This window comes from Vollenhovia emeryi, unplaced genomic scaffold (genome assembly GCF_000949405.1).
Source record: "Vollenhovia emeryi isolate VEMERY1.0 unplaced genomic scaffold, V.emery_V1.0 DF939126.1, whole genome shotgun sequence".
Taxonomy (NCBI): domain Eukaryota; kingdom Metazoa; phylum Arthropoda; class Insecta; order Hymenoptera; family Formicidae; genus Vollenhovia; species Vollenhovia emeryi.
In genome coordinates this window covers 3,904,118-3,922,612 of record NW_011967240.1, presented here as the reverse complement: position 1 = coordinate 3,922,612, position 18,495 = coordinate 3,904,118, and the positions used below count along the sequence as shown (strand labels likewise).

The window sequence follows — 18,495 nt, the reverse complement described above, 5'->3', positions numbered from 1 at the left end:
AAAAATTAATTTGAAAGAGCCAGCAGGGTAGAAAGCCGCTTTGTAAAGTAAAGCAAAATGTATATGCTGCTGTATGGATATCATTTTAATAACTAACAAATTTTTAAATTTGAAAATCTCGAGCTGTGGAAAATGGCAAAAATAAACTTCGTGTACTATCATTATTGCACGACAGGTGTCTATTTCATTTAGTGATTAAAGAAATTACTATGACTTAAACGGATTTAATTAGATTTTTTAGGCCCGGTCTCACCAATTTTTCAACTTCAACTTTGGCTTAATTTATCTTTTGTCTCATTCTAAAACGGCTGGCACATAGAATGAGAGATGTAAGCAGTAAGACTTGAGACGTGTGAGGGAAGCGATCGATCACGAGAATGTAGCATTTTGAAATTTAAGCAACGCTGAAAATTCCAGTTGGTCGAAATTCTTGCGTCTTAAATCTTACTGTTTATAAGTTTCTTGTGTGCTACGGTTTTAGTTGAAGAAACCGGATCCAATATTAGATCTCTTCGCGTATATACATATATAATTTTTTAATTGCTTATTGTTAGCATAAAAAAGATTTTAGCCCAAATATTGGGGCAGAAGATGTATTACACATCTTCTGCCCCATGTAAATTGTATGAAACATTCGCTTTACAAGTTAACTAATTTTATAATTTAATTAGCATGTCTCATTTCCTAAATATGTAATATATGTAATATATTTAGGAAATGAGACATGCTAATTCAATTATAAAATTAGTTAACTTGTAAAGCGAATGTTTTATACAATTTACATGGGGCAGAAGATGCGTAATACATATTATTATTGTAATATTGCATACAATATTTGGGCTAAAATCTTTTTTACAAGTTAACTAATTACACACAAAATACAAAAACAAAGTTAACTAATTTTATAATGTAATTAGCATGTCTCATTTCCTAAATATGTAATATATTTAGGAAATGAGACATGCTAATTAAATTATAAAATTAGTTAACTTGTAAAGCGAATGTTTTATACAATTTACATGGGGCAGAATTGTAGATTTAGAAAATGTGTCCATTAATTGTGTCTCCAATGATGTAAGAAAAGCGTCACGATTACGCGTTAATAATGCATGGTAGTTTGGAATGGCAATTCAAAGCGGCGTTGGTCGTTATCAATATTTCACGACTTATACGACCCGCTGCGTAAAATATTTCATTACGTGGCCTTAGCTATATCAAACGCAAGGCACGTCGATAGAATGGCCGGATCGGATTAAACGAGGGCGTATTTTGGCTTTGTGCTTTGCGACACGGTAGCGGTTTGCACCGCGAAAATAAATTTGTTGCAATCGCACGCACGCGTGCACGTAGCTGCAGTCGGCTAGTTTATATCGGCCACAATTACTGCTATTAGAAGAAACTAGCTTCAGCCGTCGAAATTGCAAATATGCCACGCAACACCGAATGTAGATATGTGAGCCTGTACGTCCTACACCTGAACAAAATTTTTAACAACAATTACACTTCAATTTTCTCCGCGATGTAGTCTTTATCTTAATTATCTTGCCCTGTTTTTACATTTTTATATTTTACCCTACCTTTCATTGATTTCTTCGTTTCCAGCATAAAAGGACCAAATATAATTTACAAAATTGCTGTGACCGAAAGCCATCGGTTTTCAATGCTCCAATCTATCTTAAGTTCTTAGCGAAGTGAGGAATGTTTATCTCTACGTTTTACCTTCTCGAAAAAAGTCGATGGAAATGTTAATCTTGAAATTGTAGAGAATTCCAGTGAATAGCCATCTTCACCATCTACCGCAACGTACCGTCGCGGTCGCCGTCGTATAAAATTTAATTAGACATTTTTTTCCTCTCGATCTATATATTTATTCCCCTCTAGCGAGGAACAGTGTTACCAACCCTTTTCAAAATCGATCCTCTTTCAGGTTTGAAACTCCGTGAACAGAGAGAAGCCTGAGAGCTGCCGTGGCCTCCCCCCCTCTCCCCACGGTTTTACGTGATCCTCGAACGCGATACACCCGCCCTCTGCGGACATTGAAAACGCGGACATGAACTACGTAGCCAATGTCCACGTTTCGGAGCTAAGCGGATAACGCAGATGCGCGCGTTTTGGTTGTGTTCCGTGCTAGGTGCGTGAAATGTCGATAAAAGCAGAGTTGTGGATTTTTCGTTGAAAATAAATGAATAAGAGGTGGGAGGAAAAAACTCTTCACAAAATTTCAGCTTGTATAAAACAACCTTAACAAAATGTCGACCAGCGCTCTTGGGACTAGAGGCTTGTTTTCTGTTCTTAAGGCCAATGTCCACGATCCTCCTGTGTCCAAGTTCTAGTTTCAAGAAATGCGTAGCCAATCAGCTTGCAGCTATTCCATACAAGCTGCATGTTGATTGGCTGCGCATTTTTCGAAACTAGAACTTTGACACAGTTCTTGGATCGTGGACATTGGGCTTTACACTAGTGAACTAGTGCGATAAATCAGACGAGCATATTTTTTCCTCATTCTAGTTTACTGCACTAGTTCACCAGTGCAGGAACAGAAAAAACAAACATTATTCCTGCGTCCGTGCGTTCGAGGATCGCCGTAGAGCGCCGGGCCGCGCGCGGCACAGCGCTTCATCAGGCTTCTCTCCGACGTGAAGACTGACGCAAATTCCCCAGCTTATTGCCTCGGGTGACGCTCGGCAGAGGTCGTCAGCGGCGAGATTGTAAAAACCCGGATACCGAACGGCGCGTCTGCAGTACGTACGTACATCCGGGGGAACATAACCTCGTAGGGGAGACAGATAACCCGCTATCTACGGATGAACTGTCAATTCCGGTGCGCAGAGGGGCGTGTTTTTCGAGCGTCAGGAGAGGCCGGGGAAATTCGTGTAGACTGACCAGAGTCCGCGAATTTCCGTGAGCGTTGCACGGTGCACACGACCGCTCGGGCGCCAGAGGCTCGTTTAATATAAAGTTTACTCGGCGACCGCGCCCGTCGAGCCCGCCCGAGCCCGCGCTCGCACCTCGATCGTCCGCTGATTCATCGCCGCTGCCCTCGGACGTCCTCGCTCGGCTCGCCCTCGCCGTCGGTCGATTTGCCGAGCGTCTCGCGTGGCGCGCATCTACGTGATCGTCCTGAAGCAGGTTTTACCCTCTTACCAGTAGCGAGCGCGAAATGACGGAGGTCTACAACTTGGGTGTCGATGCCATCAGCTGTCACGCGTGGAACAGAGATCAAACCGGTACCGAATAGATGTTAGATTTAATTGGCGGACGCGATAGTCGCTAGAGTGTAAGTAGATTTAGTTAGAAGAAACGACAATCGTGCCGTTTTCGCAGAGGTTGCCGTCTGCCCGAACAACAATGAGATCCAGGTGCACAAACGTACTTCATCCGGATGGAAATTGCTCGAGACCCTGGAGGAGCATCACATGGCCGTGATGGGAATCGACTGGGCGCCGGAGACCAATCGCATAGTCACCTGTTCCGCGGACAAGAACGCCTACGTGTGGACTCAGAAAGAGGACGGCAAGTGGGATCCCGCTTGGGTTCTCCTGCGAATAAATCGCGCCGCTACCTGTGTAAAATGGTCTCCGCTAGGTACGCTTTACGCAGCTGGAGAGGGGAAACGACGACACCTTTCGTCTGTCGAGGCGGCTCTGAACCAAGCATTAATCGTTGCAGAAAATAAATTCGCCGTGGGCTCCGGAGGACGAGTTATAGCTGTTTGTTACTTCGTGTCAGAGAATAATTGGTGGTTATGTAAGCACATTAAGCGTCCGTTGAGGTCTACGGTGACCACCGTCGACTGGCATCCGAACAACAAGGTCCTGGTCGCCGGATCGACCGACTACAAGGTCCGTGTCTTCAGCGCATTTATCAGTGATATGGAGGACGCTCCCGGTACCAGCTCCTGGGGACAGAGCAATACCTTGGGGACACTGTTGGCCGAGTTTCCCAATACGCCCAGCGGAGGTAGCATTCGTATTATCTGCATTACTCGAAATGTCAAACGTACCAATGTAACTCTATTACGTCTCTCGCTTAGGTGGCTGGATACACTCGGTAGCGTTCAGCCCGTGTGGCAATAAAATCTGTTGGGTGGCGCACAACTCATCTATATGTGTCGCCGACGCCACTAAAGGGAACGCAGTCATGAGACTGTATACAGAGCATTTACCGTTTTTAAGTTGCATTTGGATAGGTTCTAATAACATTGTTACCACTGTAAGCGTTACGACCCTTGAGATCACTCTCGAGATGTCGCCCGACGGATGTTGATCGTTCTAACCGGTGACTTCGTCTCCCTCTCTCTCTCTTCCGTAGGGGCATAGCTGTATGCCAATGTTGTATTCCGTAGATGACAGTGGACAGATATATTTCGTTTCCAAGCTGGACAACACGCAAAAGAAGGAGATCGCCGGACTGTCCGCGATGCGGAAGTTCCAGTCGCTGGACCGACAAGCGAGGAACGAGACGAACGACAATGCTTTGGATAGCGTGCATCAAAATACAATCAACTGCATTCGCCGGGTGTCCGATCATGAATTTAGCACGAGCAGTTTAGACGGGCAACTTGTAGTTTGGGACTTGAAGGTAATCCCCGTCGCATGTACTTGAATGCTAACATTAACGACACGTTCTAATCGACCTTTGTCTTATCAAGCTTCTAGAGAATTCCATCGCTGGGCTCAAGATAGCGTAAGCGCGAATCTTTTTATATTGCGAAGATCAGAGATATTACATCCAATACAACGATGTATAAATGTTAAAATGAATACTATACAATTTCTCATTAATCAGTCGCCTCGTTAAATCTCTCATTTCACATCGCAATTCCTATCCCTTGAGAAGAAAATTGTCATTCGCTCTTTGTGCGGGACCCTTTGCGAAACGTCCGATAAAGCGATCTCCCGGCAAGGTAACATTTAGCTATTTACGTCGTCTACGTCATCGGATACAAGGTGTCTCGGAAATCTCAGTCTCGTCTCTAGGTAGCGTTTGTACTATTTTACCGATGTTCTATCAGGTCGATACAAGTAAGTGACTGTGAGGCCTGGTTTTTCATTTTTCAGTTAACCGTTAACTAGAAGTTAGTCGATTCTCCGTCTCTTCTCTTCTTAGATAATTCTTCTTAGATGTAAAAATAGACGGAGAGTCGACTAACCTCCGGTTAGCGGCTAGCCAGAGAATGAAAACCTGGGCCCAAGCGCCAAGTCCCGAGTGGAAAGATTTCGGCTTCTCGTAAATGTATGTACGTTCTGTGCGAAAGAAATCGAAGATGAGTTTAAAGCCTAGAAAAATAGAAAATCGATAAATTAAAGCCGTTTTATTTTCACCCAGAGTGGTCGCGTGAAACGAGAAAATCTTTAACAGTGTGGAGAATGAAGTCTTAGCTTCTTTTTTTACGCGTGCAAATATCGTTCCAATCAGCATATATACACGTGGTTTCGTAGAAAAATATGTGAAAAATGGATCAATAAGATGGCAATTGACAAGGCACGTATTTCCCGCAGAGAAATTGCAGGATAAGCGCGACTCCATTCGAGCGGTTCGCCATCGGCACGGGCAGGCGTGTAAGTGGCTGGCACACGCGCCAGGTCAGGCCGCCAGGAAGGAAGGCAGCCGATAAGTGGGGGAGAGGCAGCCGGACAAGTTCAGCAACGCGAATATCGATTCAGTCTCGCGCAAACCACCCTTACGCGCACCCTTACGCTGTGGCCGTTGCAGCGGCGGCGACGAGCGGCGCGCTCGAGCTTCGCATTTACCATGCCCGCCGCTGACACGTAAACAGAGACGTGACGGCGGCAGTCGACGCGAATATCGGGCTGTCACCTGGTGACGAGGTGATACCGCCGTCGATGTCGGTCGTTCCGCGAATTATTACGTAGCGGGTTTGTCCCGCGACTATTGATTTTCGGACGACTCGTGTTTTCCTCTCGTAAACCGAGGCGGACTCGGGAGGGGAAGAAAAAACGAATCGTCCATGTATCCGCGGTGCGACGCGAATCGAGAGAGAGCGTGAATCTCGGGCGGGCCTGCCATCATCCCCCTGAGAGCGCGCGGCGTCCTCATTCGCGTGCGTTCGCGAGGGTGAGTTCGCGCCCGAGTTCGTCACCGAGGACAACCGAGTCGAATATGACGCGGATCGTGTCGTATTACTCTTGACTACGAGGCACGGGCGCCGAGAGACGTGACAACGAGTGCGGAACGAGACGCCGCGAGCCGTCGAGTGCCTCGTCGAGGCATCATGTCTTCGATATCGGCACAGGGCGTCGTCGAGCGTGCCAGCGCCGAACTGTCCAAACGAATCAACGGCCTGGGAATACGGACGAAGCATGGTCGGTGGTGAAGCTCGAGACCCGTGCTTCTCTCCTCCGTCCGCCCTGTTCCATATACCCGTCCACCTCCTCCCCCGTTCGTAGTAACGCGCCTCGTTAAATCCGCCTCGGCTTCGATTTTTTTTTTCCTCGCGCGGCTGGGAAGGGAGTTCGCCCTCGCGGATCGGTGTCAAGTTTATCTTCCGCTTCAGCGGCTTCAACGATAAAAAATTTAAAAAAAAAAACCCCCCGGCAGCGAAGGGCTGCCGACGCCGATCCACGCGATTCTTCTCGCTCGGCGCCCTGGAGTCCCGGACCCCGGGGCCCGTTTCCCGGCTTGGTGCCGTTCCGTTCCGTTCCGTTCCGTTGTTACGTAATCGCGATGTACGATTGATCTGTTCGCGAAAGCTCGTCGCCGAATTCTTCGTCCCCTTTCGATTATCGGTGACCAAACCGCCCGTGCGACGCGACGCGTTACGTGCACGGAAACAAAACCCGCGCCCCTGCTACACGCGATATTTTTCCATAATTTATCAAGCAGCACCGCTACGTGACTCCCGCTGTCGCAATCTCAACTGCAATAGAATCGATCAACGCACACGTCCTCGTGCACGCAAAAATAGCGACGGCGGTATAAACGAAACGCTTTTAAAGCCATCTTTTATTTACTTGGCCGTTTAGCCGCACGGTATATCGTGGCCGTTCAATTTCCCCGGGCGACGTGAATTATCGAAACTTGGTCATTTGAGGCTACGAAAGGCTTAGTTAAAGTTAAAACTACCCGTGTTTTGATCCGATTCGCGTTGGTTTGTCTCTTGTAAACGCGCGCCGGCCGCGTTGCCGCGGCCACGATTGATCGCCATCGTCGACGTAAACGCTTTGCACCGGACGCATTCACGTTTAGTGATACGCGCGAATGGAAATATCAAACATCCATGGCCGGACTGGAGATTCCAATGTCGACTTAAATTAACGAAAGTAATGTTGGAGAACGTTTAGGCAATGTGAGCCGTCAGCCGTTGAAAACGATGTTTTTTTTTATACATATCGCATTGGTATTAACACATATTTTTAGTCTAAAAAACCGTTGACACACTGATAACGGAGAGCACGATGGAGTTGAACCATACGACGTGTGTACGTGCAAACACATATCATGCGGTCCCGCCATGATTTATAAGTAACATTGGCTGCATTCAGCAGAAAAAGCTTCTTTGCAACTGTTGAAAAATTCATGAATCTGGTTGGCGTATGCTCTTAAATTCATTCAAGATCAAGGGAATACGCCGGTCAGATTCACGAATTTTACAACAGTTGTAAAGCAGCTTTCTCTGCTGAACGCAGCCATGGGTCGCGTTCAGCAGAAAGAGCTACTTTGCAACTGTTGTAAAATTCGTGAATCCGATTGGCGTACGCTCTTAAATTCACTCAAGATTAAGAGAACACGCCGATTAGATTCACGAATTTTACAACAGTTACAAAGCTTTTTCTGCCGAACCCAGCCATTGACACCTTTCGATACACACTCATAATGACTGTTGCGCTATCTCATAACGTCGGATATTATGTTACGAACCGAGTATGTTTAATCGTTAATTTATTGCTGAGGAGGGTCGCTTCCGCAGACCGAAACGTACAATTGTATTCTGATATTATGTGGGTTTTTTATTTTAAAAATCTGTTAATATCAATGCGATATATATATATATATTTTTTTACACCATTTTCAACGAGTGACGGCTCATATTGCCCAAACGTTCTCTAACATTACTTTCGTTAATCTAAGTTGTTTTGTATAGGAACCTTATTTGCATTATCTATTCCAATTTCGGAACAGCGAAAGATGCGAGCCTCGGCATTCCTGACCACGGTGTAAATAACGTTGCCGCGAAATTTCAAAAAATTATTGGCCAGTTTGATCGTTCGGAAAATAATTGCAGTTTAATATTTGCTTCAAAATTTACGAGTTTACAGTTTTATTCGTTCTGTTTCCTATACAAAGTACGTATCGTACCTTGAACCCGGTAAATATTGAAAAGGTAATTTAGAATTGTTAAGGGCCGGTTCAACCTCTTAGTAAGTTAACTAGTAGTTAAATCACACGTATGTCTCTGTTTTTCCTTCAAATTAAAAGACATAATTTAACTGTTAGCTTACCAAGAGGCCCTTGGGGCCGGTTGTTTCAAACTCCTGGTAAATTAATTAATAGGTAACCCATACAGCACACAAATTATTGAATCAACATCTCAGAAACGTTCCATTACAACGTTGCAATATTGTATTAATGTTACGAAATGTATATTCAACGTTGAAAAGATATTGCAAAAATGTCTAATGTCCGTTGAATTGTAACGTCATGTAAACGTTACAATTCAACTAAACAATATATGAGAAAACGCCAATGTGGGTCACAAGGCAAGATGTGGGTAGCCCAACTTGTGATTTTTATATTTAAAAATATTAATTTATATACCGTTTCTTTCCACATTTGTTCTGCGAATTGAATGCTAAATGTAGCATCAGAAAAATGCTAAAGTGTAGCATTTTAAATATAATTACAAATCGTTTATCGATTTGAATATGTGAATTTGCTGACCCCAATAACTCCACTTGTAAGAAAACTGCGTTATGTCCGAAAATAAACCGGCGCGCAGAACAAATGTGGAAAGAAACTGTATATAAATTCACATTTTTTAATATAAAAATTACAAGTTGGGCTACCCACATCTTGCCTTGTGACCCACATTGGCGTTTTCTAATATGTTGTTTAGTTTTAGTTAGGGGTCCTTACTTTAAGTTTATTATTGTTACAATTTAACATTCAGAAAATATTGTTAAAGTATATTGAGTTAACATTGGTCGCGTTTAGCAGAATATTTTTTACAACTGTTTGAAGTGCTGAAATTGAATTATTCCACTAAAATAATAATCCAATCTTAGCTCAGACAATTTCTGACCGTTGCAAAAATATTATATACATATACATTTCATAATTATACATTTTTTAAGTATCCATTTGAGTGTCAAAATAAATAATAATAAGTTGAAGATTGTTTTAACGTTGCAGCAACCCAAGGAAAACTGAAAAGTCAAGATGACGTCAATCTGACGTCATATTGGCCAAAATATGACATCAAATTGACATCATCTTGACTTTTTATTTTCCCTGGGAATGTAAACAATTAATGTACAAACATTAGCCTAGATTCCACGTAGAAAAGATATTTATACTTCAACATTGCAACGTTTCAGCAACTTTATTTTAACTTTCTGTGCTGTATAGGTAAATCATATATGAGTCTTCGTTTTGTCTTCAAATTAAACAAAGATAGACACATAATTTAACTAAAAGCTTACCACGGGAGGTCGGAAAAACCAGCCCTTAGTGTTTATAATTATTCAACGAGTGGAAATTTATGCTGCTCGTTATTAACACACTACATAAAAGGCCTTTTGCTCTTCTAAATAATTGCTTTATGAGTTACAGAATTAAACACACAACTCGCTGCATAGTAATAATGCAGACGCGCTAAAAACTTCATAAATATAATGTCGCCATTATGTCCGTCTAGTCTGCACTTAATTGAGTCGTCATGATTGATCTTATCGCTATTCGTACGAGATAAGCCTATGCAGCGTTGCTAGAAGTAAAAATAATTTGCAAGATAAATGGCAACGGGAAATAGCGGTGCACCACGAGCCAGATAAAACGCACAAAGTTTCTTGGAAGGAAAACAAGAATCTCCAAGAGCCTTGAGTAATCTATCATGCCAGACTTCGCTAACGTAAGGAAAATTGCAGCAGAATTATGTTAATAATTATGCTAACGATATCGATTCAGAAGGCGGCGCGACGGAGAACTCCCTTCGACCGGTGAATTTTATATCGCTACATATTTCGCAGCAAAAGTATGCCAAGAGGTATTTTCGAACAAATCGAGTTACTCAAACAATCGCTGAATGCGTCTTGCCGTCTTACGTAATATTCCAAGCTCCATTCTAAATTTTATGAGCTCTTGGCTTCGTCGAGTTCAACAAACTCGTATAATATTTCGCGAAGACGAAGATTTATAAAAATACAGAGTCTGTACTTTTACGTAAATATTTCATTTCCATAAAATCCCACAAATTTTTGTCCTTTTACGCCCCCACATTCTTCTGCCCTTTGGTTTTACAAATCTTTATTTTCACAAAAATTCCCAACTGCGTATTCTTCGCCAGTCAAATCCATCCACGAGTTACAAAATCTCTCCATAAACCCTTGTATTTTTTCCGATCACCGTCCCGATCGCTATTTAATCCCGCAAGCGGGCTTTCTAGCTTGACGCGAACGAGAAATGTTGAAATTTTTCAGGAGTCAAAACGAGCGTCATGGAACGCGTGACAAACGTCTTTTGCGGCGGCAGTGGTAGCGTTGCTTATGTGAATTTGCAAAGCGCGAATAACGCGAACGCGACACCCGAGAAGCCCAGCCGAAGTGCCGCGCAGACCGTCAACAATGTGCCAGCGGGCAACAATAAGGAACGCATGAATAACGTCACCCCGAGCAGAACCAGGATACCGAGGAACAGGATGAAAATAGCCGTTCCCTTGGCCAGTGGAGGAACCGGCGGCTACGTGCCACCGGCCACGTGGGAGCAGCTCATTCAGGACGACAATTTCCTCGGGCGATTTTTTCTCTACTTTAACGCCACGGAAAGAAGAATCTTGGCTCAGGTGACGGATCGAACGAATATACGATGAAAATACATGTCTTTTTAAACAAAGCGCCTTTAGCCCAGATAGCCAGCAACTGATGCTGCTCTTTGCTAGGAATATGAATTCAATAGTACAGCTAGGATAATGTTAACATACTGTCGTAGTTAAATGCACAGCTAAAGAGAGAACACATCGAATAGGCATACTGTTAACAAAGAGTTAGCATATATGGTTTTCAATTTTCCAACAGATATAAGCATGTTACATCTATTACATCTGACCAAGCACTTAATGCTAGCAATAATGTTTGGAGCATGCAAATGTCTCATTTCCGACATCAAATGCTAGCAAACAACAGCACAATAGGCGACGTAGATGCATAGCAAGATGCTAACATTTTTCTTAGCAATGTGAAGGCAATTTGTCCTCACACTGGCTATCTGGGAGGTCCGAGCAAGATGTCGGTAGTCCAATAACTGCAATCCAAAATTCATATAACGCTTTCCACCTTGTCCCGCGCCCCGGTTTCTCCTCGGACACGACATAGTTTCATTTAGATTGGAATCGTTGTCGTCAGTAAATTCACGCATCTACATGAAACTGTGCTGTGTCCGAAAAGAAAGCGGTGTGCAGGACAAGGTGGAAAACGGTACATGAACCCACATTTTAGATTACAGTTATTGAGCTACATCGTGGTCCTGTTTAACTCTATATGTCTTTCCCTTACTTTTATAGTTTTACCTATTAATGACCTATGTAATTCTGATAGCGATGTGACTCGCAATTGTTGAAACGCACCGTTGTACACAGGTTTGCACGAGATGGAGAGATGTTCTGTATGCGAGACCGCGTCTTTGGACGGGGCTGGTGCCGGTGGTGCGATGCCGCGAGGCACGCGCTATGCAACCGAACGCGCGTACTCGACTTTACGCTTCTTTCGTCAGAAGAGGCTTCGATTCGTTAGTCCTCCTAGGTGCGACCGATGAAGATATTCCGGAATTAACACACGGTTTCCCCTTGGCCCAACGATACGTGCATTCTCTATCGTTGCGATGCTGCGCGGTAACGGACAGAGGTCTCGAAGCTCTCTTGGATCATTTGCAGGTAAATTTGACTCTCTCTCGCTGGTTGCTATACTTATAATATATACGAATTTGCATTTCGAAATTAAAGAAATGTATAAAATACCTGAATAAAATTAGAGAGACAGATATTGTGAGCAAAGGAGAATATTTGCACTCCCATTTTTATTTCGAGTAAATTAACGCGATTGAAAGAAATGTGGTTTGAGCAAGTCCTCTTAAGCTTCGCAAATTGTTCAAATTTGATATTATTTTTCTATAAACATTAAAGTAATTTATCGTATTTAAAAGGTATTTAAGATATACAATAGATATATTTGAGAAAAAGCATATTCAGTTTCTTATGTAATTTTTCTGTGGCATAAATTATTTCGAAGAAAAGAACGCGCTACTTTGCTCGGGCGAGAGATACCGTGTCGTCCAAATCAAGATTCAATTTACGGCTCGAGGTTCGACAGTTAGGAACGTAGAGTTCGTTACGGAGATTTGGAGTTTATCGCGTGATACGATACATGTCGAATGGACTTACGGCTTGCCATTATTTTTAGGCTTTGTACGAGCTTGAATTAGCCGGCTGCAACGAGATAACAGAAGCCGGCCTGTGGGCATGCCTTACCCCGAGAATAGTGTCGTTGTCTCTGTCGGATTGCATCAATGTCGCCGATGAGGCCGTCGGCGCCGTGGCTCAGCTGTTGCCGAGCCTCTACGAGTTCTCTTTGCAAGCTTATCACGTTACTGACGCTGCACTCGGTTACTTTAGTGCGAAACAAAGCAGCGCACTCAGTATCTTGAAGCTGCAATCCTGCTGGGAGCTCACAAATCACGGCGTAGTAAATATTGGTAAGAGTCGTTATCATGTCTTTGTCATTTTTATTTGTTTCGCGTATTGTTAGACTTAGTTAACTCTTCGTCTCAATTTCTCTCTTGCATTCAATATAACGGTGTAAGAATATACGGGACGTTTTAGGAAACTTAATATAAAAATATAGAGATAGTCTCTGATGGATATTGTTTTATCTATAAAAATTAAAACGAAATTAACGTCTATTGAAATAGACGATAAAACTTTATCCTCAAAGTTAAAATCTTAACTTTTCCATTAAGATCAAGCAGTGATAAGAATGAATTTTCATTACACGCGAATCATGAAATTATTCTCGAAACCGTAAACCTTTTGCTAATTGTAAATTTTAACTGCGACTTTTATTAATGACAGCAGTTAATTAGATTAGTCATAGCAATAGTCTGAAATTACAGCAGGTATACGTACGTGCTTGAAATTAAATTTAGAATTACGGAACATAGCTTTATTTAGCTTTCAAGCTGTCACCGATAGCTCAGTCTCCTCAAGTTATAGCGAGCGTGCTAGAAAATAATCGTGTGCATCTAACAAATTTATACCTTATTTAAAAGGAATCGACATTGCAAAAGTGGATTGTGTTAATAATTAAATTTTTTAAGTATTTATATTTTTGAAATTAATTTACATTAATTAAATTTATAAAATAATTGAAATAAAAGATGTAGAGAGTAAATAAAATGGTACAATTAAACATTCGCTTCAAAACCTCCATTTTAAACTTTATCTTAAAACTACTACTCAATTTATACACACGTTTTCTTAGCACAACTACTTGCACTGTAAAAAGCAAATGCCGTGCATCAAGAAATCTTTGTCCTTTACTGTTTTACAATAATATATATTTTTCCCGTATGTAATGTTGAGATATTCGAGAAATTTATATATCTGTGTTTGTTTCAGTACATTCCTTGCCCAACTTGACCGTACTATCACTTTCTGGATGCAGTAAAGTAACGGACGACGGCGTTGAATTAATCGCGGAAAACTTGCCAAGACTTCGTTCCTTAGATCTCAGCTGGTGCTCAAGGATTACTGATGCAGCCTTAGAATATATCGCCTGTGATTTGAATAATTTAGAAGAACTCACGTTAGATAGGTAAGGAATTATTGAATTGCCACTAGATTTGCAATCACATTTAACCAAGAGTCACGACAGTAAAACAGTCGCGTTTGTCTGTCATTTCATGTTTCTAACATACTCGTATAACTTATAATGTATCTTTTGTAATATTTTTCATATTGTACAGGTGTGTACACATTACTGATATTGGCGTTGGTTACATCTCCACGATGGTTTCGTTGAGTGCTTTGTTTTTGAGATGGTGTTCACAACTTAGAGATTTCGGACTTCAACACTTGTGCGTCATGAGATCTCTACAAGTGTTGTCCGTGGCAGGTAAGATCACATACCGCCTTAATTATAACTTTATGCAATATTTCTTGCGTGATAAAATTCTGTAAGCCTTGTATGACAAACAGTATGATAAAATTTAAAAAATTACTTACATTCACGCTAGAGAAACTCTACAGAATCTCTACAGATCACCTCTACAGAATGGAACTCTATAGATACTAGATTTTTTTTTCTACGTAAAAGTCAAAAGTCAAATGTCATATATAGTATAACCAAGAGAAATATACCGTTTTTGAACAAATAATATATTATTTTGATTAAATAATTTAAAAAATTTTAAAAATATATTATTTTGATTAAATAAATATACAATCTTACTACATTTAACTTGCGCAAGAGAAGTTGAGAGTTATGTAAATGTAATTACATACATATATTGATACAAGGATGTCTATTAAATAAGATTCAATTTCATATAGGTTGTCCATTGCTCACAAGTAGTGGTTTATCTAGTCTGATACAGCTTCGACACTTACACGAGTTAGAACTAACTAATTGTCCAGGAACGTCGCGAGAACTGTTTGACTATTTACGTGAACATCTACCACGTTGCCTAATCATTGAATAAACATTTGATAAGAATATCTGCGAATACAATATTCCTTTGTATACAAATGTATGTGTCAAACAAAAAGGATCGAGCAAAAACTACGAGAAACACAGATCTTAATTGAGAAAGTTCGCAGAAAGCAATATTTTGAAGGAAAGATGGGAGCAGTACAACTGTTAGGAGCAGCATAAGAAGCAACTGACGTCCAGATAATGAAGAAACACTACATTTTCCTCTAATGTAATGGTCTAAGAGAACACTAGCCCTCGATATAGTAGATATAGACATTTTTAATACATTTATGTCCCATGTAATTCTGTTGGTATTTTTTCATTCTGCCATGTAATCGTGTTACGGGCATATATACGATCGCGATTGTATCTATATTGATTAAACAAAACAGAAAGAAGACTCGTGCATGTAATGATCGTGTACAGAAATGAATTCAATATTGTACATTGGAAAAGATTGACAATGCATCAGAAAAGAGAGATCCTGAGGTGAGTCCTTCTTTTTGCCTCCTAGTAATGTAGAAAGTCCGAATAAACATATGGCAAGAGACTCAACAGTTAGAACTGTGATAAATTTATATTGTACATAATTCTAATTGGTTCGCATACATTTGAACGATTACATCATCAAACGCATTTGACGGGCGCAACAGTCGCGAAGCAGTTGGGTAGTGAATTTAGGAATACGTACCGTTTACATATAGTTGTTACTCGATTGTCACCCCCCGCCGTGAAATGCGTCTATCGAATTGTCCATTGTTCCATTCTTTGCGATTGTAGTTGCCGCAACACACTCCACACGTTGCTTGAAAGAAAGTATTTAGCAGATATATTACACGGAAGGTAACATTCCAAATCGTATTACCCGGCAACCCATTTCATAAATACATGATTCGTGTTATTTGTTTGATATGTGTGTTAATAGACAGAAAATCATGGCCCACAACTGTAGCAGTTAACGATAACGTGGTAACATCGTCATCCGTATATTATCTTCATGTATCCCTGTGCAATCAATGTTTCCTAAATTTAAGACTTTTTACTAGCTGTATTCTTTGTGGTTTCCAACCAAGTATGTATTAATGTAACACATAATTAGATATCGTATTTTAAGTGGATAATAATTTTAATAATTTATTACGTACGTCGGTATGTGTCGGTATTATATTTTTTATTGGTATACATATATATATACACACATATAATAGCCTATTTATTCGATATATACATATATCTCGAATAAATAGGCTATTAATGGCTAAATAAGTATGTCGTATTAATCAATTTAAATAAGCTCTACACGTCTGAGTTACGCATTGAGACAACAGCAATATAATGCCAAAGAAACTTTCTAATTTACGATCGTTATTCATTTAAGGCGCAAAAAGTTTTAAGAACGCTGTACAGCATAGATATATATATCATGCAATCAGTATTTTTTAAATTTAAGACTTTTCACTAACATTCTTTGCGGTTTCCAATTAAATATATATATCAATGCAATATAATGAAGCCAGATATTTTGTTAAAGAAAAGTCTGAAATTTGAGAAACATCGATTTTACAATATATTATCGTATTGCATTATGCGTCTTTCGTATTGATACGAAATTAATATAATTTTAAAAAACTTAATCTTTAAAATAAACTGTCAAAACGTATCTCATTTGACATAATGATTGTATAAATTATAATTTTGGAATATGTATATTCCGTTAAATTAAGTTATAGATAATCTTTTAAAGCAATCTAATAATCATACGCAAAGATCATTTTTACGCATTGTCACACGTTTGGCACACACATAATACCTTTGTATATACTGTACAAATTATACCTATATAATTCTGTTATCAATCAAAACTGAACGTAAAATAAATATATCTATACAAGCAAAGCTATATCGAGAATACCGAGTCACACTATGAGATGTCGCTCACAGATGCAAATGTTCAATGATGACACAATACAATGGAATGTGCTGTGAAATAAAAATTTATTGACCAGAAGTTTTTGTACTTTAATCATACACTTAGTTTGTTCAAGATCAACATATACATGATAAATTATGTGTTTTCCCACCAGGTAAGTAAACCCAAACCAGGTTCGTCAATCGATCCCTATAAAATATTGTCCCATTAATTGTTGAAATTAAAAATGACCTATATTAATAACATGACAATTTGTAAACATACATATAAGACATATGGCGCAACGTTATTAGCTTCTGGCTTCTCACTCATGTCACGAGGTGCATTAAGTGCTGATGGCAAAGGTGTTTCCGTAAAGATTTCCTTCACTACCCTGAATCGTATAACTTCCCCTGAAATTCAATATTTCAATTTCATGCCATTTATGTTTTCACATTAACGAATATGAATTCTTGCACACATTTAAGACGTATACCTGCATCCATAAATAGATCATGCGTCTGTCCATCTTCAGTCTTATATATCCAAACCCATGCCTGCTCCATTTGGTCAAAACGTGATGGATGTTGTAACTTATGAGGTGGTATGACTACATCTTCGAAAAATCCTAGTGTGACTGTAACAAAACAAAATAAAAATCATGTTCCACGTTCGGGGAAATTGCAGTGTTGATCCCATCCCATGTGTACTTAGGTTTTATAAAATATAAAATTGATTGAAGACTTTGAAAGAAGCATCATGTGAATGATAATGCGTTTCAGGAATTCATACGAGTAAGTGGAAAATAAATATTAATAACATGTATGGTAAGGAATTGAGAGAATTATACCGACTAGATATTACCATGTACACCCTCGGGACTACAGCTACGAATCTTCCCTGTTAATATCTCTTCCATCCATGGACGGAACACAATAAATCGAAATGTTGCTTTCGTGTGAGAAGCTCCGTCTCCTGGAAAAATGTAGGACTCTTCGATCTTTGTAATATCGTGTAACGTGATGCACAAGCCTACGTCCTTGTATACCTGCAATAACAGTTGTTCGATGACACAAAGTTTACATTAATTAACAAAACTGACTTACCTTATTGGCGAGCTTTCTGTTTAACTCGTCAGCAACAACGTCGTTTAACTTATGCTTAAAGCTGCTTGGTGATATTCTAACAGTATCTTTCAATTCCGCTAGCACAAACATTTTTGCTACAACAAATGTTAAACATAGGATTAATTTTTGTGTCTATAATATACATACAGAGAATTAAAACTTAATTATAAGGTAATATTAAAGAGTGATATTCTTTTAGTTTACTAACATGATACACAAGAAATTGTGGTAATACTGAAGGAGAGCCTCTCACTCACCGTTATTGATGAAAACTCACAGGATCGTATATTTTGGCCTGTAAAACACGAATCTGCAAATTAAAATCGTCGCTCTAATAAGAGAGTTATAAATTGTTCAAATCTGTCAGCTGTGGGGTTAGGATACCTGTTGTACCGACACCAACCACCGCTACACGGGAGCAGCGCAGACTAATTGTAAGTGAAATTCCGTAAGGACGTAAAACGTAAGCATAAGAAAGGCCTTCACACATAAAATTCCGTAAGGACGTAAAACGTAAGCGTAAGAAAATCAACAGATT

General features: G+C 40.3%; 3 protein-coding genes across 5 annotated transcripts; 2 read left to right on the top strand and 1 right to left on the bottom strand.

Annotated features, from left to right (window-relative positions):
- Positions 1-2,725: 2,725 nt before the first annotated feature.
- LOC105569099 (actin-related protein 2/3 complex subunit 1A) lies at positions 2,726-4,786 on the top strand. Its single transcript, XM_012025286.1, has 6 exons — positions 2,726-3,227; positions 3,325-3,585; positions 3,670-3,960; positions 4,034-4,212; positions 4,312-4,581; positions 4,652-4,786. The coding sequence occupies exons 1-6, from the start codon at positions 3,161-3,163 to the stop codon at positions 4,688-4,690; spliced, it is 1,107 nt and encodes a 368-aa protein (XP_011880676.1). The 5' UTR covers positions 2,726-3,160; the 3' UTR covers positions 4,691-4,786.
- Positions 4,787-5,144: 358 nt separating this feature from the next.
- LOC105569101 (F-box/LRR-repeat protein 16) lies at positions 5,145-16,105 on the top strand. Its single transcript, XM_012025287.1, has 7 exons — positions 5,145-6,326; positions 10,659-11,020; positions 11,813-12,106; positions 12,633-12,924; positions 13,847-14,042; positions 14,194-14,342; positions 14,780-16,105. Exons 1-7 carry the CDS (start codon positions 6,236-6,238, stop codon positions 14,926-14,928), a joined length of 1,533 nt encoding a protein of 510 aa, XP_011880677.1. The 5' UTR covers positions 5,145-6,235; the 3' UTR covers positions 14,929-16,105.
- A 794-nt stretch (positions 16,106-16,899) lies between these two features.
- On the bottom strand, positions 16,900-18,404 carry LOC105569098 (DNA-directed RNA polymerase III subunit RPC8). Of its 3 annotated transcripts, none has more exons than XM_012025285.1 (7): positions 18,342-18,404; positions 18,215-18,252; positions 17,937-18,052; positions 17,695-17,878; positions 17,327-17,467; positions 17,116-17,243; positions 16,900-17,040 (listed from the first exon to the last, which is right to left on the bottom strand). In XM_012025285.1, exons 3-7 carry the CDS (start codon positions 18,045-18,047, stop codon positions 16,987-16,989), a joined length of 618 nt encoding a protein of 205 aa, XP_011880675.1. In that variant the 5' UTR covers positions 18,048-18,052; positions 18,215-18,252; positions 18,342-18,404; the 3' UTR covers positions 16,900-16,986. The 3 variants fall into 3 exon arrangements, with proteins under 3 accessions (XP_011880675.1, XP_011880674.1, XP_011880673.1); XM_012025284.1 differs by having other exon boundaries at positions 18,215-18,267; positions 18,342-18,399; XM_012025283.1 differs by having other exon boundaries at positions 18,215-18,390.
- Positions 18,405-18,495: the final 91 nt, after the last annotated feature.

Excerpts from the sequence above, each read along its gene's own strand:
- LOC105569098 (XM_012025285.1), bottom strand. The coding sequence starts at position 18,047 with ATGTTTGTGCTAGCGGAATTGAAAGATACTGTTAGAATATCACCAAGC. Across the intron at positions 17,879-17,936 it reads ACAGAAAGCTCGCCAATAAG|GTATACAAGGACGTAGGCTT; the intron begins GTAAGTCAGTTT and ends CTGTTATTGCAG. Across the intron at positions 17,244-17,326 it reads TGATCTATTTATGGATGCAG|GGGAAGTTATACGATTCAGG; the intron begins GTATACGTCTTA and ends ATTGAATTTCAG.
- LOC105569099 (XM_012025286.1), top strand. The coding sequence starts at position 3,161 with ATGACGGAGGTCTACAACTTGGGTGTCGATGCCATCAGCTGTCACGCG. Across the intron at positions 3,228-3,324 it reads GTGGAACAGAGATCAAACCG|AGGTTGCCGTCTGCCCGAAC; the intron begins GTACCGAATAGA and ends CCGTTTTCGCAG. Across the intron at positions 3,961-4,033 it reads TCCCAATACGCCCAGCGGAG|GTGGCTGGATACACTCGGTA; the intron begins GTAGCATTCGTA and ends TCTCTCGCTTAG.
- LOC105569101 (XM_012025287.1), top strand. The coding sequence starts at position 6,236 with ATGTCTTCGATATCGGCACAGGGCGTCGTCGAGCGTGCCAGCGCCGAA. Across the intron at positions 11,021-11,812 it reads AAAGAAGAATCTTGGCTCAG|GTTTGCACGAGATGGAGAGA; the intron begins GTGACGGATCGA and ends CGTTGTACACAG. Across the intron at positions 12,107-12,632 it reads CTCTCTTGGATCATTTGCAG|GCTTTGTACGAGCTTGAATT; the intron begins GTAAATTTGACT and ends CATTATTTTTAG.